Source organism: Phascolarctos cinereus, unplaced genomic scaffold (assembly GCF_003287225.1).
Source record: "Phascolarctos cinereus isolate Bilbo 61053 unplaced genomic scaffold, phaCin_HiC Scaffold_5;HRSCAF=322, whole genome shotgun sequence".
Classification (NCBI taxonomy): Eukaryota; Metazoa; Chordata; class Mammalia; order Diprotodontia; family Phascolarctidae; genus Phascolarctos; species Phascolarctos cinereus.
This window is the reverse complement of record NW_027555958.1, coordinates 251,415,890-251,443,576: the sequence shown is the minus strand read 5'-3', so window position 1 is coordinate 251,443,576 and position 27,687 is coordinate 251,415,890. Positions and strand designations below refer to the sequence as shown.

Genomic DNA, 27,687 nt, shown 5'->3' with positions numbered 1-27,687 from the left:
GAGAGAGAGCTGGAAGGGAAATGAAGGTGGGAGAGGAGGTGGCTCTGCAAATGAAATTATAGCTCTAAAAAGAAAGAGGTAGACAGAAGGATGGCATTAATGAAAGAAAGGACAGAGGGAAAATAGAAACATAGAAGTCAAGGGTCCCAAAGAGGCACTTACATGGTGTGGTAGTTGATGGTGTGGTGACTGGAACAGTTGTGAAAGAAAGAGTGGTGAGAGGTTTTGTGGTGGCAGCCAGTGTGGTCCCTCTAGTGGTGCTGCTTGGCCTGGTGGTACCCTTAGTTGTTGGGCCAGGTGAATCAGTGGTTGCTGTTGTCAGTGGGAGGAAGTGAGAGCCAGGGTGGTCCAAAGGGTTGTGCTGTCCTGCTCAGAGTTACTCTGAGGTGTTGGGATGGTCTGAGTGTATCCAGGAAATGCAGTGGCTATTGCTGAGGTTCCTGGGAAACTCGTGACTGCTTCTGTTGTCCCTAGGGTGGAGGTGATAGCCTGGGTTGTCACAGTGATAGTACTCTCAGACTGAGTGGTACTCTGATCTGTGTGGCTGGTTGAAGTGGAGGCAGGGGAAGGTGTCACTGTCCGTGAGGTCCCTGGGAAAATAGAGTCAGCTGCTGTTGTCCCCTGGGTATTGGTGATAGCCTGGGTTGTCAGAGTCGTAATACTTTCAGACTGGGTGGTACTGCGATCTGTGGGCTGATGGAGGTGGAACTAGGGGAAGTTATGGCTATTGCTGAGGTCCCTGGGAAAGTAGTAGGAGCTGCTGTTGTCCCCGGGGTGGAGGTGACAGCCTCGGTCATCAGAGTCGTTGTGCTGTCAGTCTTCGATGTACTGTGATCTGTGGGGCTTGTGGAGGTGGAACCAGGGGAAGTTGTGGCTGTTGCTGAGGTCCCTGGGAAAGTAGTAGGAGCTGCTGTTGTCCCCGGGGTGGAGGTGACAGCCTCGGTCATCAGAGTCGTTGTGGTGTCAGGGTTGCTTGTACTCTGATCTGTGGGGGTGGTGGAGGTGGAACCAGGGGAAGTTGTGGCTGTTGCTGATGTTCCTGGGAAAGCAGAGGCAGCTGCTGTTGTCCCTGCAGTAGTGGTGATAGCCTGGGTTGTCATAGTTATAGTAGTATCAGAATGAGTAGTACTCTGATCTGTGGGGCTGGTGGAGGTGGAACCTGCAGAACTTGTGGCTGTTGCTGAGGTCCCTTGGAAAGTAGTAGGAGCTGCTGTTGTCCCTAGTGTGGAGGTGATAGCCTGAGTTATCAGAGACGTTGTGCTGTCAGTCTTCGTTGTACTGTGATCTGTGGGGCTGGTGAAGGTGGAACCAGGAGAAGTTGTGTCTGTTGTTGAGATCCCTGGGAAAGTAGAGGCATCTGCTGTTGTCCCCTGGGTATTGGTGACGGCCTGGGTTGTCACAGTGGTAGTACTCTCAGACTGAGTGGTACTCTGATCAGTGGGGCTGGTTGAGGTGTAGGCAAGAGAAGATGGGGCTGTTGCTGAGGTGTCTGGTAAAGGAATAGCAGATGTTATTGTCCCTGGGTGGAGATGATAGCCTGGGTTATCAGCGAAGTTGTGCTGTCAGACTTGGTGGTACTCTGATCTGTGCTGCTGGTGGAGGTGGAGGCAAGGGAATATGCTGCTGTTGTTGAGGTCCCTGGGAATGTAGATGCAACGGCTGTTGTCCACTGGGTATTAGTGACAGCCTGGGTTGTCAGAGTCGTAGTACTCTCAGACTGGGTGGTAGTCTGGTTTCTGGTGCTGGTAGAGGTGGAGCCAGGGGAAGTTGTGGCTATTGGTGAGGTCCGTGGGAAAGTAGTAGGAGCTGCTGTTGTCCCCGGGGTGGAGGTGACAGCCTCGGTCATCAGAGTCGTTGTGCTGTCAGAGTTGGTTGTACTCTTATGAGTGGGGCTGGTGGAGGTGGAACCGGGGAAGTTGTGGCTGTTGCTGAGGTCGCTTGGAAAGTGGAGGCAGCTGGTGTTGTCCCTTTGGTAGGGGTGACACCCAGGGTTGTCACAGTCGTAGTACTTTCAGACTGGGTGGTAGTCTGACCTCCAGGACTGGTGGAGGTGGAGCTAGGGGAAGTTGTGGCTGTTGCTGCAGTGCCTGGGAAAGTAGAGGCAGCTGCTGTGGTCCCTTCTGTAGCGGTGACAGCCTGGGTTCTGACAGTCATAGTACTTTCAAACTGAGTGGTACTCTCATCTTTGGGGCTGGTAGAGGTGTGACTAGGGGAAGTTGTGGCTTTTGATGAGGTCCCTGGGAAAGTAGTAGTAGCAGCTGCTGTTGTCCCTTGGGTATTAGCAAGAGCCTGGGTTGTCAGAGTTGTAGTACTGTGAAAGTGGGAGGTAGTCTGAGTTGTGGGGCTGGTTAAGGTGTAGGCAAGGGTAGATGGGGCTGTTGCTGAGATGCCTGGTAAAGTAGTAGCAGCTGCTATTGTCCCTGTGGTGGAGATGATTGCCTGGGTTATCAGAGAAGTTGTGCCGTCAGACTTGGTGGTACTCTGGTATGTGGGGCTGGTGGAGGTAGAACCAGGGAAAGTTGTGTCTCTTGCCGAGGTGCCTGGGACAGTAGAGGCAGCTGCTGTTGTCCCTGCAGTAGTGGTGACAGACTGGGTTGTCACAGTCAGAGTAGTATCAGACTGGGTGGTACTCTGATTTGTGGGGCTGGTTGAAGTGGAGACAGCGGAAGCTGTGACTCTGTCTGAGGCCCCTGAAAGTAGTGTCAGGTGCTGTTGTCCCTTGGGTAGCGCTGATAGCCTGTGTTGTCACAGTCGTAGTACTTTCAGATTGAGTGTTACTCTGATCTGTGAGACTGGTGGAGGTGGAACCTGCGGAACTTGTGGCTGTTGCTGAGGTCCGTGGGAAAGTAGTAGGAGCTGCTGTTGTCCCTAGTGTGGAGGTGATAGCCTGAGTTATCAGAGACGTTGTGCTGTCAGTCTTCGTGTACTGTGATCTGTGGGCTGGTGAAGGTGGAACCAGGGAAGTTGTGTCTGTTGTTGAGATCCCTGGGAAAGTAGAGGCATCTGCTGTTGTCCCCTGGGTATTGGTGACAGCCTGGGTTGTCACAGTGGTAGTACTCTCAGACTGAGTGGTACTCTGATCAGTGGGGCTGGTTGAGGTGTAGGCAAGAGAAGATGGGGCTGTTGCTGAGGTGTCTGGTAAAGGAATAGCAGATGTTATTGTCCCTGGGGTGGAGTGATAGCCTGGGTTATCAGCGAAGTTGTGCTGTCAGAGTTGGTGTACTCTGATCTGTGCTGCTGGTGGAGGTGGAGGCAAGGGAATATGTGCTGTTGTTGAGGTCCCTGGGAAGTAGATGCACGGCTGTTGTCCCTGGTATTAGTGACAGCCTGGGTTGTCAGAGTAGTAGTACTCTGAGATGATAGTAGTCTGGTTTCTGGTGCTGGTAGAGGTGGACCAGGGGAAGTTGTGGCTGTTGTTGAGGTCCTGGGAAAGTAGTAGGAGCTTCTGTTGTCCCTGGGGTGGAGGTGACAGCCTCGGTCATCAGAGTCGTTGTGCTGTCAGAGTTGGTTGTACTCTATGAGTGGGGCTGGTGGAGGTGGAACCGGGGGAAGTTGTGGCTGTTGCTGAGGTCGCTTGGAAAGTGGAGGCAGCTGCTGTTGTCCCTTTGGTAGGGGTGACACCCAGGGTTGTCACAGTCATCGTAGTATCAGACAGGGTGGTAGTCTGATCTGTGAGGCTGGTGAAGTGGAGCAGGGGAAGTTGTGCTGTTTGCTGAGGCCTGGGAAAGTAGGCAGCTGCTGTGGTCTCTTTGTAGCGGTGACAGCCTGGGTTTCACAGTCGTAGTACTTTCAAACTGAGTGGTACTCTCATCTTTGGGGCTGGTGGAGGTGTGCTAGGGGAAGTTGTGGCTTTTGATGAGGTCCCTGGGAAAGTAGTAGTAGCAGCTGCTGTTGTCCCTTGGGTATTAGCAAGAGCCTGGGTTGTCAGAGTTGTAGTACTGTGAAAGTGGGAGGTAGTCTGAGTTGTGGGGCTGGTTAAGGTGTAGGCAAGGGTAGATGGGGCTGTTGCTGAGATGCCTGGTAAAGTAGTAGCAGCTGCTATTGTCCCTGTGGTGGAGATGATTGCCTGGGTTATCAGAGAAGTTGTGCCGTCAGACTTGGTGGTACTCTGGTATGTGGGGCTGGTGGAGGTAGAACCAGGGAAAGTTGTGTCTCTTGCCGAGGTGCCTGGGACAGTAGAGGCAGCTGCTGTTGTCCTGCAGTAGTGGTGACAGACTGGGTTGTCACAGTCAGAGTAGTATCAGACTGGGTGGTACTCTGATTTGTGGGGCTGGTTGAAGTGGAGACAGCGGAAGCTGTGACTCTGTCTGAGGCCCCTGAGAAAGTAGTGTCAGGTGCTGTTGTCCCTTGGGTAGCGCTGATAGCCTGTGTTGTCACAGTCGTAGTACTTTCAGATTGAGTGTTACTCTGATCTGTGAGACTGGTGGAGGTGGAACCAGTGGAACTTGCGGCTGTTGAGGAGGTCCCTGGGAAAGTAGTAGGATGTGCTGCTGTCCTCTGGGTATTAGTGACAGCCTGTGTTGTCAGAGTCATAGTACTCTCAGACTGGGTGGTAGTCTGGTTTCTGGTGCTGGTAGAGGTGGAGCCAGGGGAAGTTGTGGCTATTGGTGAGGTCCGTGGGAAAGTAGTAGGAGCTGCTGTTGTCCCGGGGTGGAGGTTTCAGCCTCGGTCATCAGAGTCGTTGTGCTGTCAGAGTTGGTTGTACTCTGATCAGTGGGGCTGGTGGAGGTGGAACCGGGGGAAGTTGTGGCTGTTGCTGAGGTCCCTTGGAAAGTGGAGGCAGCTGTGTTGTCCCTTTGGTAGGGGTGACACCCAGGGTTGTCACAGTCATGATAGTATCAGACTGGGTGGTACTCTGATCTGTGGGGCTGGTTGAAGTGGAGTCAGGGGAAGCTGTGACTGTTTCTGAGGCCCCTGGGAAAGTAGTGTCAGCTGCTGTTGTCTCTTTGGTAGCGGTGACAGCCTGGATCTTCACAGTCGTAGTACTTTCAGACTGGGTGGTAGTCTGACCTCCAGGACTGGTGGAGGTGGAGCTGGGGGAAGTTGTGGCTGTTGCTGCAGTGCCTGGGAAAGTAGAGGCAGCTGCTGTGGTCCCTTCTGTAGCGGTGACAGCCTTGGTTGTCACAGTCATAGTACTTTCAGCCTGAGTGGTACTGTGATCTGTGTGGCTGGTTGAAGTGGAGGCAGGGGACGGTGTCACTGTCGCTGAGGTCCCTGGTAAAATAGAGTCAGCTGCTGTTGTCCCCTGGGTATTGGTGACAGCCTGGGTTGTCAGAGTCGTAATACTTTGAGAGTGAGTGGTACTGCGATCTGTGGGGCTGATGGAGGTGGAAGTAGGGGAAGTTGTGGCTGTTGCTGAGGTCCCTGGGAAAGTAGTAGGAGCTGCTGTTGTCCCCGGGGTGGAGGTGACAGCCTCGGTCATCAGAGTCGTTGTGGTGTCAGAGTTGCTTGTACTCTGATCTGTGGGAGTGGTGGAGGTGGAACCAGGGTAAGTTGTGGCTGTTGCTGATGTTCCTGGGAAAGCAGAGGCAGCTGCTGTTGTCCCTGCAGTAGTGGTGATAGCCTGGGTTGTCATAGTTATAGTAGTATCAGAATGAGTAGTACTCTGATGTGTGGGCTGGTGGAGGTGGAACCTGCAGAACTTGTGGCTGTTGAGGAGGTCCCTGGGAAAGTAGTAGCAGCTTCTGTTGTCCCTGGGGTGGAGGTGACAGCCTCGGTCATCAGAGTCGTTGTGCTGTCAGAGTTGGTTGTACTCTGATCAGTGGGGCTGGTGGCGGTGGAACCGGGGGAAGTTGTGGCTGTTGCTGAGGTCGCTTGGAAAGTGGAGGCAGCTGGTGTTGTCCCTTTGGTAGGGGTGACACCCAGGGTTGTCACAGTCGTAGTACTTTCAGACTGGGTGGTAGTCTGACCTCCAGGACTGGTGGAGGTGGAGCTAGGGGAAGTTGTGGCTGTTGCTGCAGTGCCTGGGAAAGTAGAGGCAGCTGCTGTGGTCCCTTCTGTAGCGGTGACAGCCTGGGTTCTGACAGTGATAGTACTTTCAAACTGAGTGGTACTCTCATCTTTGGGCTGGTAGAGGTGTGACTAGGGGAAGTTGTGGCTTTTGATGAGGTCCCTGGGAAAGTAGTAGTAGCAGCTGCTGTTGTCCCTTGGGTATTAGCAAGAGCCTGGGTTGTCAGAGTTGTAGTACTGTGAAAGTGGGAGGTAGTCTGAGTTGTGGGGCTGGTTAAGGTGTAGGCAAGGGTAGATGGGGCTGTTGCTGAGATGCCTGGTAAAGTAGTAGCAGCTGCTATTGTCCCTGTGGTGGAGATGATTGCCTGGGTTATCAGAGAAGTTGTGCCGTCAGACTTGGTGGTACTCTGGTATGTGGGGCTGGTGGAGGTAGAACCAGGGAAAGTTGTGTCTCTTGCCGAGGTGCCTGGGACAGTAGAGGCAGCTGCTGTTGTCCCTGCAGTAGTGGTGACAGACTGGGTTGTCACAGTCAGAGTAGTATCAGACTGGGTGGTACTCTGATTTGTGGGGCTGGTTGAAGTGGAGACAGCGGAAGCTGTGACTCTGTCTGAGGCCCCTGAGAAAGTAGTGTCAGGTGCTGTTGTCCCTTGGGTAGCGCTGATAGCCTGTGTTGTCACAGTCGTAGTACTTTCAGATTGAGTGTTACTCTGATCTGTGAGACTGGTGGAGGTGGAACCTGTGGAACTTGCGGCTGTTGAGGAGGTCCCTGGGAAAGTAGTAGGATGTGCTGCTGTCCTCTGGGTATTAGTGACAGCCTGTGTTGTCAGAGTCATAGTACTCTCAGACTGGGTGGTAGTCTGGTTTCTGGTGCTGGTAGAGGTGGAGCCAGGGGAAGTTGTGGCTATTGGTGAGGTCCGTGGGAAAGTAGTAGGAGCTGCTGTTGTCCCCGGGGTGGAGGTTTCAGCCTCGGTCATCAGAGTCGTTGTGCTGTCAGAGTTGGTTGTACTCTGATCAGTGGGGCTGGTGGAGGTGGAACCGGGGGAAGTTGTGGCTGTTGCTGAGGTCCCTTGGAAAGTGGAGGCAGCTGGTGTTGTCCCTTTGGTAGGGGTGACACCCAGGGTTGTCACAGTCATGATAGTATCAGACTGGGTGGTACTCTGATCTGTGGGGCTGGTTGAAGTGGAGTCAGGGGAAGCTGTGACTGTTTCTGAGGCCCCTGGGAAAGTAGTGTCAGCTGCTGTTGTCTCTTTGGTAGCGGTGACAGCCTGGATCTTCACAGTCGTAGTACTTTCAGACTGGGTGGTAGTCTGACCTCCAGGACTGGTGGAGGTGGAGCTAGGGGAAGTTGTGGCTGTTGCTGCAGTGCCTGGGAAAGTAGAGGCAGCTGCTGTGGTCCCTTCTGTAGCGGTGACAGCCTGGGTTCTGACAGTGATAGTACTTTCAAACTGAGTGGTACTCTCATCTTTGGGGCTGGTAGAGGTGTGACTAGGGGAAGTTGTGGCTTTTGATGAGGTCCCTGGGAAAGTAGTAGTAGCAGCTGCTGTTGTCCCTTGGGTATTAGCAAGAGCCTGGGTTGTCAGAGTTGTAGTACTGTGAAAGTGGGAGGTAGTCTGAGTTGTGGGGCTGGTTAAGGTGTAGGCAAGGGTAGATGGGGCTGTTGCTGAGATGCCTGGTAAAGTAGTAGCAGCTGCTATTGTCCCTGTGGTGGAGATGATTGCCTGGGTTATCAGAGAAGTTGTGCCGTCAGACTTGGTGGTACTCTGGTATGTGGGGCTGGTGGAGGTAGAACCAGGGAAAGTTGTGTCTCTTGCGAGGTGCCTGGGACAGTAGAGGCAGCTGCTGTTGTCCCTGCAGTAGTGGTGACAGACTGGGTTGTCACAGTCAGAGTAGTATCAGACTGGGTGGTACTCTGATTTGTGGGGCTGGTTGAAGTGGAGACAGCGGAAGCTGTGACTCTGTCTGAGGCCCCTGAGAAAGTAGTGTCAGGTGCTGTTGTCCCTTGGGTAGCGCTGATAGCCTGTGTTGTCACAGTCGTAGTACTTTCAGATTGAGTGTTACTCTGATCTGTGAGACTGGTGGAGGTGGAACCTGTGGAACTTGCGGCTGTTGAGGAGGTCCCTGGAAAGTAGTAGGATGTGCTGCTGTCCTCTGGGTATTAGTGACAGCCTGTGTTGTCAGAGTCATAGTACTCTCAGACTGGGTGGTAGTCTGGTTTCTGGTGCTGGTAGAGGTGGAGCCAGGGGAAGTTGTGGCTATTGGTGAGGTCCGTGGGAAAGTAGTAGGAGCTGCTGTTGTCCCCGGGGTGGAGGTTTCAGCCTCGGTCATCAGAGTCGTTGTGCTGTCAGAGTTGGTTGTACTCTGATCAGTGGGGCTGGTGGAGGTGGAACCGGGGAAGTTGTGGCTGTTGCTGAGGTCCCTTGGAAAGTGGAGGCAGCTGGTGTTGTCCCTTTGGTAGGGGTGACACCCAGGGTTGTCACAGTCATGATAGTATCAGACTGGGTGGTACTCTGATCTGTGGGGCTGGTTGAAGTGGAGTCAGGGGAAGCTGTGACTGTTTCTGAGGCCCCTGGGAAAGTAGTGTCAGCTGCTGTTGTCTCTTTGGTAGCGGTGACAGCCTGGATCTTCACAGTCGTAGTACTTTCAGACTGGGTGGTAGTCTGACCTCCAGGACTGGTGGAGGTGGAGCTGGGGGAAGTTGTGGCTGTTGCTGCAGTGCCTGGGAAAGTAGAGGCAGCTGCTGTGGTCCCTTCTGTAGCGGTGACAGCCTTGGTTGTCACAGTCATAGTACTTTCAGCCTGAGTGGTACTGTGATCTGTGTGGCTGGTTGAAGTGGAGGCAGGGGACGGTGTCACTGTCGCTGAGGTCCCTGGTAAAATAGAGTCAGCTGCTGTTGTCCCCTGGGTATTGGTGACAGCCTGGGTTGTCAGAGTCGTAATACTTTGAGAGTGAGTGGTACTGCGATCTGTGGGGCTGATGGAGGTGGAAGTAGGGGAAGTTGTGGCTGTTGCTGAGGTCCCTGGGAAAGTAGTAGGAGCTGCTGTTGTCCCCGGGGTGGAGGTGACAGCCTCGGTCATCAGAGTCGTTGTGGTGTCAGAGTTGCTTGTACTCTGATCTGTGGGATGGTGAGGTGGAACCAGGGTAAGTTGTGGCTGTTGCTGATGTTCCTGGGAAAGCAGAGGCAGCTGCTGTTGTCCCTGCAGTAGTGGTGATAGCCTGGGTTGTCATAGTTATAGTAGTATCAGAATGAGTAGTACTCTGATGTGTGGGCTGGTGGAGGTGGAACCTGCAGAACTTGTGGCTGTTGAGGAGGTCCTGGGAAAGTAGTAGCAGCTTCTGTTGTCCCTGGGGTGGAGGTGACAGCCTCGGTCATCAGAGTCGTTGTGCTGTCAGAGTTGGTTGTACTCTGATCAGTGGGGCTGGTGGCGGTGGAACCGGGGAAGTTGTGGCTGTTGCTGAGGTCGCTTGGAAAGTGGAGGCAGCTGGTGTTGTCCCTTTGGTAGGGGTGACACCCAGGGTTGTCACAGTCATGATAGTTTATCAGACTGGTGGTACTCTGATCTGTGGGCTGGTGAGTGGAGTCAGGGGAAGCTGTGGCTGTTGCTGAGGCCCTGGAAAGTAGGCAGCTGCTGTTGTCTCTTTGGTAGGTGACAGCCTGGTTTCACAGTCGTAGTACTTTCAGACTGGGTGGTAGTCTGACTCCGACTGGTGGAGGTGGAGCTAGGGAAGTTGTGGCTGTTGCTGCAGTGCTGGGAAAGTAGAGGCAGCTGCTGTGTCCCTTCTTAGCGGTGGACAGGCCTGGTTCTGACAGTCATAGTACTTTCAAACTGAGTGGTACTCTCATCTTTGGGGCTGGTAGATGGTGGACTAGGGAAGTTGTGGCTTTTTGATGAGGTCCCTGGGAAGTAGTAGTAGCAGCTGCTGTTGTCCCTTGGGTATTAGCAAGAGCCTGGGTTGTCAGAGTTGTAGTACTGTGAAAGTGGGAGGTAGTCTGAGTTGTGGGGCTGGTTAAGGTGTAGGCAAGGGTAGATGGGGCTGTTGCTGAGATGCCTGGTAAAGTAGTAGCAGCTGCTATTGTCCCTGTGGTGGAGATGATTGCCTGGGTTATCAGAGAAGTTGTGCCGTCAGACTTGGTGGTACTCTGGTATGTGGGGCTGGTGAGGTAGGAACAGGGAAGTTGTGTCTCTTGCCGAGGTGCCTGGGACAGTAGAGGCAGCTGCTGTTGTCCCTGCAGTAGTGGTGACAGACTGGGTTGTCACAGTCAGAGTAGTATCAGACTGGGTGGTACTCTGATTTGTGGGCTGGTTGAAGTGGAGACAGCGGAAGCTGTGACTCTGTCTGAGGCCCCTGAGAAAGTAGTGTCAGGTGCTGTTGTCCTTGGGTAGCGCTGATAGCCTGTGTTGTCACAGTCGTAGTACTTTCAGATTGAGTGTTACTCTGATCTGTGAGACTGGTGGAGGTGGAACCTGTGGAACTTGCGGCTGTTGAGGAGGTCCCTGGGAAAGTAGTAGGATGTGCTGCTGTCCTCTGGGTATTAGTGACAGCCTGTGTTGTCAGAGTCATAGTACTCTCAGACTGGGTGGTAGTCTGGTTTCTGGTGGCTGGTATGGTGGAGCCAGGGGAAGTTGTGGCTATTGGTGAGGTCCGTGGGAAAGTAGTAGGAGCTGCTGTTGTCCCCGGGGTGGAGGTTTCAGCCTCGGTCATCAGAGTCGTTGTGCTGTCAGAGTTGGTTGTACTCTGATCAGTGGGGCTGGTGGAGGTGGAACCGGGGGAAGTTGTGGCTGTTGCTGAGGTCCCTTGGAAAGTGGAGGCAGCTGGTGTTGTCCCTTTGGTAGGGGTGACACCCAGGGTTGTCACAGTCATGATAGTATCAGACTGGGTGGTACTCTGATCTGTGGGGCTGGTTGAAGTGGAGTCAGGGGAAGCTGTGAGTGTTTCTGAGGCCCCTGGGAAAGTAGTGTCAGCTGCTGTTGTCTCTTTGTAGCGGTGACAGCCTGGATCTTCACAGTCGTAGTACTTTCAGACTGGGTGGTAGTCTGACCTCCAGGACGTGGTGGAGGTGGAGCTGGGGGAAGTTGTGGCTGTTGCTGCAGTGCCTGGGAAAGTAGAGGCAGCTGCTGTGGTCCCTTCTGTAGCGGTGACAGCCTGGTTTGACAGTCATAGTACTTTCAGCCTGAGTGGTACTGTGATCTGTGTGGCTGGTTGAAGTGGAGGCAGGGGACGGTGTCACTGTCGCTGAGGTCCCTGGTAAAATAGAGTCAGCTGCTGTTGTCCCCTGGGTATTGGTGACAGCCTGGGTTGTCAGAGTCGTAATACTTTGAGAGTGAGTGGTACTGCGATCTGTGGGGCTGATGGAGGTGGAAGTAGGGGAAGTTGTGGCTGTTGCTGAGGTCCCTGGGAAAGTAGTAGGACTGTTGTCCCCGGGGTGGAGGTGACAGCCTCGGTCATCAGAGTCGTTGTGGTGTCAGAGTTGCTTGTACTCTGATCTGTGGGAGTGGTGGAGGTGGAACCAGGGTAAGTTGTGGCTGTTGCTGATGTTCCTGGGAAAGCAGAGGCAGCTGCTGTTGTCCCTGCAGTAGTGGTGATAGCCTGGGTTGTCATAGTTATAGTAGTATCAGAATGAGTAGTACTCTGATGTGTGGGGCTGGTGGAGGTGGAACCTGCAGAACTTGTGGCTGTTGAGGAGGTCCCTGGGAAAGTAGTAGCAGCTTCTGTTGTCCCTGGGTGGAGGTGACAGCCTCGGTCATCAGAGTCGTTGTGCTGTCAGAGTTGGTTGTACTCTGATCAGTGGGGCTGGTGGCGGTGGAACCGGGGGAAGTTGTGGCTGTTGCTGAGGTCGCTTGGAAAGTGGAGGCAGCTGCTGTTGTCCCTTTGGTGGGGTGACACCCAGGGTTGTCACAGTCGTAGTACTTTCAGACTGGGTGGTAGTCTGACCTCCAGGACTGGTGGAGGTGTGGGTAGGGGAAGTTGTGGCTGTTGCTGAGGTCCCTGGGAAAGTAGTAGGAGCTGCTGTTGTCCCCGGGGTGGAGGTGACAGCCTCGGTCATCAGAGTCGTTGTGCTGTCAGTCTTCGATGTACTGTGATCTGTGGGAGTGTGAGGTGGAACCAGGGGAAGTTGTGGCTGTTTGAGGTCCCTGGGAAAGTAGAGGCAGCTGCTGTTGTCTCTTTCGTAGCAGTGACAGCCTGGGTTGTCAGAGTCATAGCATTCTGAGACTGGGTGGTACTGTAGTATGTGCGGCTGGTAGAGGTGTAGCTAGGGGAAGTTGGGGCTGTTTCTGAGGTCCCTGAGAACGTAGAGGCAGCTGCTGTTGTCCCTTGGGTAGCGATGATAGCCTGGGTTGTCATAGTCATAGTACTCTGATACTGGCTGGTACTCTGGTCTGTCGGGCTGGTGGAGGTCGAAGTAGGAAAAGTTGTGGCTATTTCTGAGGTCCCTGGGAAAGTAGAGGCAGCTTCTGTTGTCCCTTTGGTAGCGGTGACAGCCTGGGTTGTCACAGTTATAGTAGTATCAGACTGGGTGGTACTCTGATCTGTGGGGCTGGTCAAAGTGGAGGCAGGGGAAGAAGGTGTGACTGTCGCTGAGGTCCCTGGGAAAATAGAGTCAACTTCTGTTGTCCCTTCGGTAGCGGTGACAGCCTGGGTTGTCACAGTCGTAGTACTTTCAGACTGGGTGGTACTCTGACCTCCAGGAGTGGTGGAGGTGGAGCTAGGGGGAGTTGTGGCTGTTGCTGAAGTCCCTGAGAAGGTAGAGGTAGCTGCTGTTGTCCCTTGGGTATTGGTGACAGCCTGGGTTGTCACCGTCGTAATACTTTGAGAATGAGTGGTACTGTGATCTGTGGGGCTGATGGAGGTGGAAGTAGGGGAAGTTGTGGCTGTTTCTGAGGTCCCTGGGAAAGTAGTAGGAGCTGCTGTTGTCCCCGGGGTGGAGGTGACAGCCTCGGTCATCAGAGTCATTGGGCTGTCAGACTTGCTTGTATTCTGATCTGTGGGGGTGATGGAGGTGGAACCAGGGGAAGTTGTAGCTGTTGCTGAGATCCCTGGGAAAGTAGAGGCAGGTGCTGTTGTCCCTTGGGTAGTGGTGACAGCCTGGGTTGTCATAGTCATAGTACTGTGATACTGGGTGGTACTCTGGTCTGTCGGGCTGGTGGAGGTGGAACTAGAAAACGTTGTGGCTATTGCTGAGGTCCCTGGGAAAGTAGAGGCAGCTTCTGTTGTCCCTTCTGCAGCGGTGACAGCCTTGGTTGTCGCAGTTATAGAAGTATCAGACTGGGTGGTACTCTGGTCTGTGGGGCTGGTTGAAGTGGAGGCAGGGGAAGGTGTCACTGTCGCTGAGGTCCTTGGGAAAATAGAGTCAGCTGCTGTTGTCCCCTGGGTATTGGTGAGAGCCTGTGTTGTCAGAGTCGTAATACTTTGAGAATGAGTGGTACTGCGATCTGTGGCTGATGGAGGTGGAACTAGGGGAAGTTGTGACTGTTGCTGAGGTCTCTGTGAAAGTAGTATTAGCTGCTCTTGTCTCTGGGGTGGAGCTGATAGCCTGAGTTATTAGAGTCGTTGTGCTGTCAGACTTGCTTGTACTCTGGTCTGTGGAGTGTTGGAGGTGGAACCAGGCGAAGTTGTGGCTGTTGCTGATCTTCCTGGAAAAGTAGAGGCAGCTGCTGTTGTCCTGCAGTAGTGGTGATACCCTGGGTTGTCACAGTCAGAGTAGTATCAGACTGGGTGGTAATCTGATTTGTGGGCCTGGTTGAAGTGGACACTGCGGAAGATGTGACTCTCTCTGAGGCCCCTGAGAAACTAGTGTCAGGTGCTGTTGTCCCTTGTGTAGTGGTAACAGTTTGTGTTGTCACAGTCATAGTACTTTCAGACTGAGTGGTACTCTGATTTCCAGGACTGTTGGAGGTAGAGCTAGGAGAATTTGTGGCTGTTGTTGAGGTCCCTGGGAAAGTAGTAGGATGTGCTGTTGTCCCTTGGGTGGAGGTTCTAACCTGGGTAATGAGAGACATTGTGCTGTCAAAGTTGGTTGTACTCTGATGTGTCGGGCTGGTGCAGGTGGAGCCAGCGGAATTTGTGGCTATTGCTGAGATCCCTTGGAAAGTAGAGGCAGCTGCTGTTGTTCCCCTGGGTATTGGTGACAGCCTGGGTTGTCACAGTCGTAGTACTTTCAGACTGAGTGTTTCTCTGATCTCCAGGACTGGTGGAGGTGGAGGAAGGAGAAGTTGTGGTTGTTGCTGTGGTGCCTGGGAACGTAGTAGGACCTGGTGTTATGCCTGGGGTGCAGTTGAGAACCTCGGTCATCAGAGATGTTGTGGTGTCAGAGTTGCTTGTACTCCGATCTGTGGGGCTGGTGGAGGTAGAACCAGGGGAAGATTTGTGTATTTCTGATATCCTAAGGATTAATGGGGCTGCTGTGGTTGTGCCTGGAACACTGGTGGTATTGGTTGTGGTGGTGGTGGTGGTGGAATCTGTTTCTTTTTTTATGTTCTCTTTGGCAGCAATAGGTAATGTTGTTTCTTGGGTAGTACTGAAATCCTCTCTGGCCCCAGTCTTCTCATTTCCAGTTTCTGCAGTACTGTCCTCTGTGGGTCTGTTCTCTGTGGAACCAAGAAAATCTGGATAAATTCATGCATCTGTCATCCTTGGTGCCTTTTTTCCTTCACCTCCTTTTATTTTTCTTCTTCCTATACTTAGTTTTTCCCGGCTAGTTTTACTCCAATATATATATTCCCTAGTTGCCTATATTTTTTCCTTTGGTGTTTCATACCTCAGATGTATAAGATGTTAGAGTTGAAGGGCATTTGAGAAATCATTTTGCTAAAATTCTAATTTTCAAAAGAAAGAAAATGAATCACAAGATCAGGTTATTTTAGGATCATAAATTCAACTTTTTGCATAAATGCGTTAAATACTGGGTTGACCCTCAAATAGAACAAGGTCTATTTTTATGTAAGAATTGAGTTAAACCACAGGTGATTAACACAACCCTACCTGGCTCCTCCTTGAGAATCAGCAAATAAACCAAACAGCCATGTAGGGATTCCCCTGAGGGGTCATAATGAAGCTATATACTTCAACTTCCCCTCCAGTATGGGCCTTTTATTCATTAAGGAAGCAGGGAAGCACATTGGGCTGCCTGAGCCCTTAAAGAACTTGGACAGCCGCCATTATCAGGTGTCTAGGCTTCTTCCTTCCTTCCTTTTTCTCTTCCCTCCTATCTTCCCTCATCCCTTCCTCCCTCCCTCCCTTCCCTTATATTTCCTTATTTCCCTTCCTCCCTCCACATAGGGAAGCATACACTTACCTGTGGGTGCGCACCTATACAGAAAGGAATATAAATGTCTTTAAATAGAGCCCTGTTTAAACCAGGCTTTGAGAAAGGCCATTTGAATTCCAATGGGCTACTCTACTGGGGCTTAAACTCAAATCAGTCTGGCTTTCACTGATTGGCCAGTAATGAGTCCCAGCCTGTTGGTCATTGTTTGGGTTTGATGGCACCCAGTGAATGTAAATAGCAATTGTTTCTGTTTGGGTCAGAAACCCTGAGGGTCTTCCCTCCCAGATTGGTTGGGTTTTTTTCTGAGTAGGTAAAAGAGTCATTTTTAGCCTCATTTCTTACTTAGCCTTAATCACTGAATGGGTATTCCCTCAGACAAACTGAGACCTGGGAAAGAGTGTTAACTTAAAAAGGCCAAGGTCTCCCCTTCACCTGGGGCCATCTCCAGTTGTCCTGATCTATGTCTTGCCACTGGACTCAGATGGCTCCAGAGGAAAGAGTCGACTAGTGACTTTGCACAGCCCTGTCTCACTTAAATCCAATTCACTTGCATGTCAAGACATCACACCTTCCTGATGTCATTGGTCGTCTTTGAGAATGAAGCACAAACAACAGCAGGTTACAACAGAAGGAGTATGGAATCAAGGCCTCACAGCTGGTAATTGCTCTCAGTTAGCTGTATAGCCAAGACTTGAAGGTAGGCCTTTTGCCTGATGGCCCTGGTACTGGAGCTGCTGTGCAGCTATACCCACTATGGTGCCAAGCCCTCCTCCCACCTTCCCACCTCTCATTCCTACCCTAGTCATTCTCTTATAGAGAACACTGGAGCTGGATCTAAGATCCAAAAATGCAAATTCCTCTACAGCAAACTGAAGTCTGTTCCCTCCTAACTTCTCTTTATCATAATTTTTGTCCCCTGGAGAAACAAAGATTTAATCTAAACCCTCCTCTGAGCTGTAGCAGTGAGAATATTTGGAGAGTTATCAGATCCACTTTCTAACCTACCTATTGTCCAGCCCAGTTGTCTGGGTCTTCCCTTTGTTAGGAAGAAGAGTGGGGACACTAATCCCATCTCATGATTATGTGCTGCAATCAAAATACCTCTGTCCTTCTGTGGAAGTTGCTTATGCCTGTCTCTAAAAAGAAGGGAGGCCAGTCTGCCTGATGCTTACTCCCTTGCTGTGTTGAATAAAATACTTTTAACTTACTCTTTCTGAGTTTGCCTTATTAATCAGGGAGAGGCCTGAACAAAGATTTCATATAACTGGTGGAATGCATGGGGTGTGTTCAGAGGACAGTCCATTTTAGCTAGAATGTAAAGTCGTAGGGGAGTGGTGTGAAATGAGATCAGAAGGTGGAAGTATGAAGGGCAACAAATACCAGGAAAAGGAGGTTGTGGTTTATTTGTTGTGCAATAGGGAGCCACTGAGGGACTTTGAGCAGAGGAGCAGTGACCAAATTTATGCATAAGGAAAGTTAATTGGGCAGTGGTATTGATGGGATTGAGATCTGGGCCTTGGGAAAGGAAAATCCCTGGAATTTTCCACCAGGCCAAATTTCTGGAGGTTCTGCCTGAAGGCTATAATCCCTTCAACTGGCCTTTCATTGTGGCTACACCCAATCTCCCCTCCATTGTCTTGCCTCCCTATGGTCCCAGGCCACTTCCCACCCTTGGTCCCATCTAGGCTCCCTTACCTCATAGACTACTTGGCCATTCCTAGATCCCTCCCACAGGCTTTCTGTATATAAGGTCCATCTTGTCTCCATTAAGCGGCTCAGATTCTTATAATCTTGCCAATAGTTTACTAATGTACAGAGTTCTTAAGAGTCTGCCCAATATGATGGATGTTCTAATAAACCTAGTCTTTGGCTGAAAGGCTTGGATTTAATTCTTTTGGACAAAACCCATGTGTTTTGACTTTGGGGTCCCAGGACATGTGAACCCCTAAACCGCATCATTTTGGCGGCCCATACGAGGAAACTGCCTAACACCAAGTCCTTCTCCAGCCAAAACTGGAAGGTATGTGAGCCTCCCCCCACCCCTCCATTCTTGCTGTGCAGTTGGGGGGTTGCTTTCCAAGGACCAAGGCTTGGAGGTGCTTTTCTGGCAGAGAATTACGAGGCTGTCTCGCACTCAGCCTGACACTCTCAGGCTCTCGGTCCACTGGGCCGGTTCGAAGCCAGGGACCTGGGTACAGCTTCCATAGCCTAGAGGACAAGGACTGATGCCCTACCTGGAAATGTATGCCCAATTCTGTCAGTTCTCTAGGCACTAGAGAATTGGGCAAAAACTGCAGTTGCTTTTTGGTTCCCTGAGACTTACTTACTCCCTTCCCTCTGTACCTTTGAATCCTCCTTTGTGGAGGTTACAGGGAAAGTTAGAACAGCTAAAAATGTCTTGGCAGATTCTGGAGGTTTTGTGATTACAAAACCTCCTAAGAGCCTGCCCAATATGACGGAAGTTCTAATAAACTTTGTCTTTGGCTGAAAGAAGGTTGGGGCGAATTCTTTTAGACAGGACCCATGTGTTGTGATATTGGGGTCCCAGCACCCCTGAACCCCTAAACTGCGTCAGTATCAGAAAGATCAAAGTGGGAGAGAGTAGAGGAGTAAGATCTGTTAGAAGGTTCCTATAGTAGCCTGACTACATGATAAGGAAGACCTATGCTAGTATGTAGCAGTGGGAATGATGGGGTATGGGCACAAGCCAACACCTTTGCCTCTCACCCCAAAAAGAATTTGTGTACCATTTGTCAGCAGGCCCTAATAAGCCCTACCAGGAACTCTCCTGGAATTCTTACTTGATCTAGGAAGTCTCTAGTTTGCCTGAGGCTATAATCCTATCAACTGGCCATTCATTATTGCCTAAGGCCAACCTCCCAATTCTCCTTTACCTTTAACCTAGCCCAACCCTCCATTGTCTATTACCTTCCAAAGGCCTGCCTGGCTACTTCATACCCTCTAGCTATCTAGACCCCATTCTTGACCTCCCAGTCATTCCTATCAAGATCCTTCCTAGACCTCTCCTCCAGTCACCTCAGTTTGCTGCCCACTCTCATCCAGATCCTCCAAATTGCCATAAACTACTTGGCCACTCCTAGATCCCCCACCCACAGTCTTTCTATGTGTAAGGTCCATCTTGTCTCCATTAAAATGCTGAGATTCTTTAGGACTGTAGCCTAGGGCTCAGATTCTTTAAAATGTTGTCTGCTTGCATTAGAGATACAAATGTTCAGATTCCTTAAGAGTCCAGCTAATGGCTGATAATTGTTCAAATCTGTTTATCATTACCAGAGTCACAAATGTTTAGATTCCTTAAGAGGCTGGACAATATGGAGGATCTTTAATAAGCCTTGTCTTTGCCTGAAAGAAGACTTGGGTTGAATTAATTCTGACAGGACCTGCGTCTTTTGCTCTCAATATTTTGGGATCTTAATGAAGTGGAAGACATACAGTGCCCTAAGGTTTAAGATAATATTAACGTTGCTTTTCCAGTACTTTGTGAAACCCCAGTTTATTTTGTAACTTGAAAGGCATCCTAAAGTCCTTTCCCCCTTATCTTGAACCAGTACCAAAAGAATTGCTTTTGTTTCCCTTAGCCTTAGACTCCCCCCCCCCAATCTTTAACCTGCCATAAGAATTCCCTTTAACTCCCTTATCCTATGTCATAATGATGGGGTGTGGCCCAAACCGAGATCTTAGCCTCTTGCCCCAAAGGGAATCTGACTCCCATTTGTCTACAGTCCCCAGCCCCTCATCTCCCTTTGAAAGCCTTAGCCCTATCTTTTAATCTTATTCAGATGCGCCTTTGCCCCTCCCCTAAAAAAGAATCTGGCTCCCATTTTAGGTTCCTTATGGACTCCCCTTGTCAACTTCCCTTATTTCCCTTTGAAAGCCCTAGCCCCACCTTTTTGATCTCATTATCTATTCCCATTGTCTATTCAATCTCTCAGACCTTCCTATCAGAATTCTCACCCATACCCTTCCCCCCCCCTCCGCTGGTCACCCAAAGTCACTTTAGTATATAAGATCTACCCTGGCCCCCATTCAGATGCTGAGAATCTCATGCCCACTGGTCCTTACAGGCGTCACCTGGCCTATATGATTTATCACTAATAAACTTTTCCTCTGGCTGAAAGATTTGTGTTGAATTCTTTTAGACAGGGCCTAGTATCGCGATCTCAGGGGTTCCCAGCAGCACCCCACAAATTTCTAGACCTCTTCAATAAGATCCTTTTGCCCCCCATAAAACTTCTAAAATTATCTTGTAAGCAATCATCTTCATCATCCTGTCCTTATAAAACTGTCTCAGTCCCTCTTTAAGTTGCTAGTCCTCCTTCCAGAACTAGCTCGCTGCTTTTGCATCAATAAAGGTCCCAATGGTTACAGAGAAGGTCTAAGTGAATTCTTTCACCCTTGAACCAGCTCTCCCAACTCTAAATCTCAACATAACATGGTGCCAAAACCCAGGAGTCCAAATATTAATTGGACTCTGCTGATCCTCTCCTGGCCACTGGGATAACAAGTAAGTGCCTTTTTCTTTGTTCTCTTCCCCAGATCTTTTCTGCTCCTACTGTGTCCCTGGCTGAGAGACCCCTGGAGTGCCCAGACACTGTCAGCAGCATCTGAAGCTCTACTGACCTCTGGGCGTTCAGTCAGACACCTTTGCGCTGAGTTGGTCACATTTTTTCCTCTCAAGTGTCTTGGGACGTTAAGACAAGAGAGAGGCTGCTAGGAGACTGTTAGGATGGAAAATTCAGGGAAGGAGACCTTAAAGAAAAGTGCCTAGTGTTCCATTGTAACACAGCCTGACCTCAATGTAATCTAGAAAAATAATTTGTAAAGGGGATTTCTAAACAAGACAAGCTTAGTAAGAAATTTGGTCTCCAAAACTTAAAGAAAAGGCACCTTGCTCTTCTTGAGTGGACTTTTATTCCCCTGCATCTTAGCTTACCCTGTATTATTCCTTCCCCTCTTCCATGGGACATTGGTGGTGGTGGGGGGTCTTTGTACCTGGTTTTCTTTGAGGGTCCCTTTGCCCCATTTCAGGGTGTCCAAGCCCTGTGGGCCTTCGTGCCTGGTTTTCTTTGAGTACATGCAGTACATGCAGCTTGAAATTCACAGGAGGATGGGAATGGAGAGCTGGAATGCTTAAGGCTTATCTGATAAGTCTCAGAGATAAAAGAGACCAGGAACTACAGCTCCTCTCCAGCCAAGACTGGAAGGTATATAAGCCTCCTGTCTCTCATCCCTTTTCTCACCCTGTAGCCACCCTGTGGCTCTCCAAGCACCTAGGAAGGCCTGACCTCTCAGGTCTGACCAGATGGTCAGACAGCTACAAGGCTCTCTCACACTCAGCCTGACCTCTCAGGCTCTCAGTGCAGTGGTTCGAGGCCATGGACCTGGACACACCTTCCTCAGCACAGAGGACAGACTCCCTATCCGGAAGCTATGTCTAACTCTGTCAATTCTTTCTGTTCTCTCAGTGATAGGGAATTGGGAAAATTGCAATTACTCCCTTCCCTCTATACCGCAAGATGCGTGGGAACTCCAGCTCAAGGAAGTAAAAGGTCATTTCGAGCTGGAAATTGTCACCATGTGTTTTTAAAAAAAAAAGTGCATTTATGGCTAACAATCTTTTCTTTTAAATTACTAAGAGTATTGGGCCTTAGAAATTAAAATGTTACCATTAGTGATTATGAATCTAGATCTTATTTGCTCATCCAACTAAATTTAAGGTGACCTGATTGGTAATTAACTGGTTCTATGTCAAGCTTTAAATACATGATAATTGCTTATGGTATGGTTATATTTCTAAATTTTCTTGTATTGTGTAATTTGGTTGACAATTGTAATGCAGGACATTATTTTACCATTTAGGTAGTAGAACCCTTTAGGCCATGGAAAACTCCAAATTCCTTAGCAAGACCCTTATCTGGCTGCTCAGGCCACAGCCCTCAGATCATGTCTCTGGAAGCCTCCATTGTGAGAAAGTTTGCAGAGCATTATCATATCTAGATAGAGGGAGAGGGTGTCCTTGACCAAAAAAAATCTTCCTCTTGCCAGACTTCAAAGATCCATCCCCTCCCTGTCCTGTATACTCCCTATATAAACCCTGCTCACCCCTGATGGGGCTGCTTGATTTGGATGTAAATATCCCTGGCAGCCGCAGGCGCTAATAAAGTCCACAATCTAAATCAAAATTAGTCTGGGTCAACTCGCTCATTTCTCGGTATAACATTTTGGAGGCCCCAGCGAGATAGCAGCGTACCGCGTCGCTGCAGAGACCCACCTGGAGAGGACATCGGCCTCGGGAGGGGGGAATTGTTCTGTTCTGACTTCTAGGGGAGCCGGCCCCTGATGATGTTCCAGGGCCCCAGGACTCAGGACTAGGAGAAGCCTCCCTCCCCGACTCCGACTGTACCTCATTTCGGCCCTCGTGGGCCTGATAACCCTCTGGAGGTAAATGTTTGCAAACCTGTTTTCTGGTGGGGAACGAGTGCCAGACGTGGCAGAGCACCTAATTAGTGCCTCAATCCCCCAGGCACCCCGAGACGTCGGGACTATGCCTGTATCTGGTTCCTGGTACCCGGTTTCTGGTTCCTGGTTTCTGTCTTAGTTCTGTTGGGCCCGTGTCTCGTTCCTGGTTTCTGTCTCAGTGTTGGTCTATTAGTTTATATGTGTAGAGATTGTGTTTTTAAGAGATTCTGTTTTGCAATCATCTGCCTGAAGCCACCTCTGTTTCATACTGAAAGACAGGTGTCAGACTGGATTGCAGACAGTTTTCTCCAGGGCAGTTCCTTTGACTTCATTGGGAGGATGTGTTAGTGTTCAGGCTCTTATTGTTTGTCTGTGTCTGTGTTCTGCAATAATGGGGGGATACGGCCAGTACATCATTTCCCTCCCTTTTGGGTTGTTTGCAGCCAGACAGCCAAAGGCTGCAGCAGGACTCTGAAAAGTTGCCTTCATTCTCCCCCTCTCCTCCCCAGGTAACAGCAGCTTCAAAGCAGTGCGTGGATGGGAGAGGGAAAGAGAGAAGAATACTTTATTATTTAGGTTATATGGTTGGTAGAGGGCAAGTTGGGAAGGATTTTTGAAGTGTCAGGTCAGAATTAGAAAGGAATGAGATATGTACAGGTTTTAAGGGGATTTTAAATCATTAGAAAGAAAGGCAAGGAAGTTTAAGCATGTAGGAGAGAGGAGTGTGTGTAGAAAATTTGAAGGGAATATGATTTAGTTGCATGGTGTGACTGGAGGTTTTGAAAGTGAGAAGGTTTTGGGACTTTTGCATGAGTAATAGTTTCTCTCTCTCTGCATTCTAACTCTGGCCAAGTTTGAGTGTGGAGACAAAGAGAAAAGTTCTTGTGTACCAGAACATAGACAAATGGTTTATATGCTGAGGACTACGGCTTGCTGGGTTTAGTTGATATTTTCCCACAGCCCCAGCTCATCCAAATTGGTAAATATGTGAGGTTTTCAATTTCAGCATTTGTTACACTGTTTTGCACTTAGGTACATTGAAGGAAACTCAGACGAGTGGATTGTTTTGAGTGCACAGTGAGGGCAGTTTGAGGAGAGATGGAGGGAATTATGTCCACCCACCTTTCAGGCTAGATCCCCGGGTGGGTTCTTTTAAAGACTGGTCATTATGGGAAAGAAAAAGCAATCAGAATACTGGTCCAGTACATTTCTAAGCTTAACAAGGGTATTGCATTTGGGAATATATTTTGTCTACCCCTCCAAAAACTAAATAAATAAATAGGGGAGAATGAATGGGTTAGAATAAACTTCCAAATTTTATGTGCTTTTAAGAGGAAGTTTCACCTATAATTCTTATCAAATCTGTGTAAACGTTTTCTGTGTTGTGAAATTCCTGAGTAAATGAGAATTCTTGAGAGATAAAAATTGAGTAAATTTTTAAAAGTTTGATAATATTTGTTATTGTGGTAATGTTCTTCACGCATTATAAAAACTGAATTTTTTTCTCTTTTTGACTAAGGAAATTTGATGTCTAGGAATTCTGTAACAACTAGGAATTTAGTTTGTTATGGTACTTTGGGAAGTTATTTATGTTACTTGAGGACATTTTACATCAACTTAGTTTTAATTTCCATTTTTAAAGGTTTATTTTTACTTTAAGGTAGAAAGGAAAGATATCTATCACCTTAAAAATTTCTAACAAATGTTCTTCATGAAAGTTTAGTGATTATTCCTTCTAACATCAGGATAAACTGTAAGCTTTTTTAGAAAGGGAAATACTTTTTACAAAGTAATGTTTTGCAAAATCTTTTTGTATGATTTTTAGAAGGCCTACTAAATTTCCATTTGCAAGCTAATTTGTTGCAATAATTTAATACTGATAACAATTATGTCTTAATCCACTGTGAATTTTCTAAGTTTCATTCCTATGTAAATGTGTCCTTGAATTGGCCTTAAATGGGTGCTTTCAGAGAAACAGAGTCAATGGTTCCTGCTTCAGGTAGCATAAGAAAGGGCACTGGTCTCAAGAATGTAGGTTTGAAAGTTCAATGCCCCACTCTAAGTTTTTAAGGGGTGGACGTAGAAGTGAAAAAGATAGGACAGCTAAAACATCTTAGCAGATTCTGGAAGTTTTTGAGATTGATCATTAAGGAGTTTTTAAACACCTCCTTACAATCTTGTCACTCCTTTCCCCCACTTCCTCCCCTTGAGTCAAGAGGGTATCTCTGTGTGGGGATCCCAAACAGCGCTGGGTTTCTCTATTAACCCCTTTCAGCCCAGATCAGATTAGGAAGAGAGTGTTTTACCCCCCTCTCCCCTGCCCGCAAATTCACCTTCCCCCACCTGGCTATAGGAAGGAAGGGGAGGGGTAGCAGCTACAGCCTGGAAGTATCTTCCAGCACACAGCCATGGGGAGTAAAAGGGGATGGGTCAAGGTAAAGAAGCCAGTCTATAGGGATGGAGTGGCCCCAGGAGACTGTTGGACCTGGTGAAAGGGTCTAGAAAGAAGAAAGATTTTTTTTTGGGTCAATTGTATTAGTTATGTTGCTGGAAGGGCAATTTCTTTTATAATCTAGAATGTTAAATTAATTGTGTCTTCAAAAAAAAAAGGAGTCAATTTGGCTGTTGGGGCATTTTATATGATCCTGTTTTGTAACATTTCCTTTTAAATATTGTAATTCAAGGAAGTATAAATTTTCAAATTTTGTCTCTATTGAAAGGGAATTTTCAGTTGAAATTGTTTGTTATAATTTATAAAATTTGTGAGATTGTTAACTAAGTTTTTGGGGTTATTGTTTTAATATCAAAACCTAAGATTGTTAATTGATTACTTGTGTGTGAAAAGGAGGGGCACATGGCAATTCCCCTTATTTTGTAAACTTGCCAGGATCCCTGGAAACTATGGGGGGGGGGCAAGGTCATCTGCCCTGAAAAAAAAAAATGCAGCCTCCATATGTTTGTTTGACATGTGGCATGGGAAGGAATTTTCTTAATTGAATGGGTTGTAAATTCAATAGAGCGGGAGGGTGTCAAAGTGTCAGTTGAAATTATAGACCAAGATATGTGTTTCTTTTACCATTAACATGACATAGCATAGTCTATGTCCATAAGATACCGAGATAAGAAAAGTCCCATTGTTCTGGAGAGTGTTTGGTCCCAGACATCTTGGGCTCAGTGATAACAAACAGAAAGAATGTTGGTCAGTTCTATCTGGTCCTGGAAAGGGGTGTTTTTGGTTCACTTGAAAAAAAAAAAAGAATTAGTTCAGGTTTTTGGCCCTTATTGGGGTTCAATTGATTATACTCACCTCAAGATGTTCCCATTGTTTAAAGGAATTATGAGAGCAGTAGTATTTTTCTGTGATCAGTCTCTTACTATTACCAATGTGAGATTAAATTCTTATTATCTAGGATTTGTGATTTTATGGGACAGACATTTACTATTGTTTTGAGCTTTGATTACCAGGGTACTTGTCTGAGTTGTCATAAAGCCAATAGTAGAATGGCATGTGCTGCAGGCTGATAACTGATAAAGGTGGAAGTCTGTGCCTGGGAAGACTTTTGAGGACAACCTTGGACACAGCCTAGATAGGATCTTCTGACTCTATTTCCCAATTGTGCTATTTCCTTTTGACAAGGGAAATCCCCACCTGATTAATCCCAGGCCCTGCTTTTAACATCCAGTGACTACGTGATTACCTATCAGATATGACTCATGCCTGGAATCAAATGGAGCTAAGGAAGTTCTTTCCTTCTGATATGATATATGACCCTGTCCCTCTGGAACATCCCTGTGTTACCGTAATAGGATGCAAGTACATTCATGGCCACATAATAATAATATAGGGATAACATCCCCTAAGGAGGAAATGTTTACACACAATAATAGGACAAAGGTGTAATGTGATAGATGTCTAATTAAATAGGATAGCAAATTTTGAGAAAAGCAATAGGATTAGACTGATATGATTGGCTTCCAAGATGTATCTATCATGCAATCCAAGCTTTAAGCATGTTTAGGTAGGAAGATCACAGTTTTGGATTTTTACACTAAGCCAGAGAAGCAGAGCTCCCTTTTTGAACTGCCTATGAATTAAACCGATTGTACATGAGCAAGGAACTTAATGTCAGTTAATATAGGTAATACTGATTGTATTGATTTGTATGATTCCTGTCTAAGGTTTTCTTTGTTACCCTGATTACATGTAAATCTCTCTTTTCCAAACTAGTCTATTGTGAGCTCTCTGATTGGTTTAATCTGTACCTGACTTAATGTAATTATGCAATTTTGCGAATTATGAGTAAACTTTGTTGTATTGTTTGAACCTAGTCCTGTGTGACTGGGAAAACTGAACTATCTCTATGTGCCTTTAACTAAAGACTTATGAGGGATTCTGGAATACTTAGGAATTCAGTTTCCTTAATACTACTCTGGAATTTGTGTTATTTAAGAACTTTTGTACCAATTTAGTGAGGTTTTATGAACAAGAGTAGAAATGCATGCAAGCTTTTTAGGGCTCATTTTGGAAATGTTCCTTAGGCAATGTGACATCTTAGGGTACTATAGAACTGGGACTTGTGTTCTGTGTGTGTTCCTATATGAGTTAAGTTCTTTACAATTAGGTCAGGGGTTTGTGAGAATGTTATTTTGTTATTTGGGTAATATCATACTTGTTTAAAGTTGTGTTACAATTAATAATGTTAAAAGGGAAATGGCTTGTGGTTTATCTTGTCCATGTCATCAGAGAAACATGGCATGACTGAAACATTTAAGATCCTATATGCACTGTGTTAAAATGGATTCTTTCATATATCTATGTATGTATTGGGGCCTGTGGATTAATGTAAGGTATGCATATTGTTGTTTGCTCTTGTTTACTATTTAGTGGGGGTTGGCAGTATGGGTCCGGCTCTTACGGCAGTCCTCTTCCTTGGATGATTCCTTTGCCAAAAACTAAAAGGGGGAGTAGGAACTCAGGGCGATGGCACTAATTCTTCCTTAACCAAGTTCCTGCAGGGACTCCAGAAAGAAAACACAGAGGCCACTACTGATCATACTTCTCTTGTGTTTGTTTGGTCCATGTTTACTAAATATTCTTGCCAGATTCCTTTCTTCTAGGGTCGGAGCCATCAACTTCCAGATGACTGTATACCAACCCAAGGTCTCTAGTCCACTGAACCTGGCATCAGCCAGGTTTTGAAGTTTGACCCCTCGAACGGGACCCAGAGAGGCAGGGACAGCTCTACGCCCCTTGCCAGCAGGAAGCAGTTTCAGAAGCAGAGACCTCCCCCTTTTCACCAAAAGAATTTGGTTCCTATTTGTTTGAGGGGGGATGATGGGGGCGGGGCCCAAACCAAGATCTTCGCTCTTTGCCTCAAAGGGAATCTGACTCACAGGCCCCAGACCCTCATCTCCCTTTGAAAGCCTTAGCCTTACCTTTTAATCTTATTCAGATCTGGCTCCCTCTTGTCTATAGGCCCCAGAAAGGCCTTCCTTTATCTCCTTTTGAAAGTCCTAGCCCCACCTTGATTTTGTGCAGATGCCTTTCAAACTTCTGCCTTCCTGTTCCCTCCATTATCTATTCCCATGTCTATTCAATCTCCCTTGACCCCCCTGCATTTCCCTATTCTCCACTACCCCTCCCTGTTTCACAATCCCCCACCTACTTGCCCATCCCCCCTTTTCCTTGGTTCTCCTTCCCTTTTCCTCTGGCTCCTAGTAGGACCCCTCAGGCAGATCCTCCTCACCCCGATTATGAGACTGCTCTGAGCCATCCATAGCATTGTCAACTCCACCCTGCCTGACCTAGGACCTAGCTGCTGGCTGTGTATGGATGCACAACCCCCATACTATGTGGGAGTGGCAGTTAATGGTTCTGTTTCCCATAGCCCAGACTCGGAAAATTGGTGGGAACAACCTAAGTTGACCCTGGGGGATGTCCAAGGAAAAGGTACCTGTCTTACCTCATCCACCACATCCCTGAAAACTTCTCC

The 27,687-nt window shown here is 48.3% G+C and overlaps 1 protein-coding gene across 1 annotated transcript in view; it reads right to left on the bottom strand.

Moving 5' to 3' along the window:
* The window catches only part of LOC144457675 (uncharacterized), a 13,711-nt gene extending 811 nt beyond the window's left edge, over positions 1–12,900 (bottom strand). Inside the window, exons 1-5 of the mRNA XM_078155694.1 lie at positions 12,127–12,900; positions 10,768–10,827; positions 5,420–5,470; positions 2,928–3,205; positions 1,280–1,443 (exon numbers count right to left, since the gene is read on the bottom strand). Of these exons, the coding sequence (XP_078011820.1) occupies positions 1,280–1,443; positions 2,928–3,205; positions 5,420–5,470; positions 10,768–10,827; positions 12,127–12,900 (1,327 nt within the window). The remainder of the gene's footprint in view (positions 1–1,279; positions 1,444–2,927; positions 3,206–5,419; positions 5,471–10,767; positions 10,828–12,126) is intronic.
* Between the last annotated feature and the right edge of the window lie 14,787 nt (positions 12,901–27,687).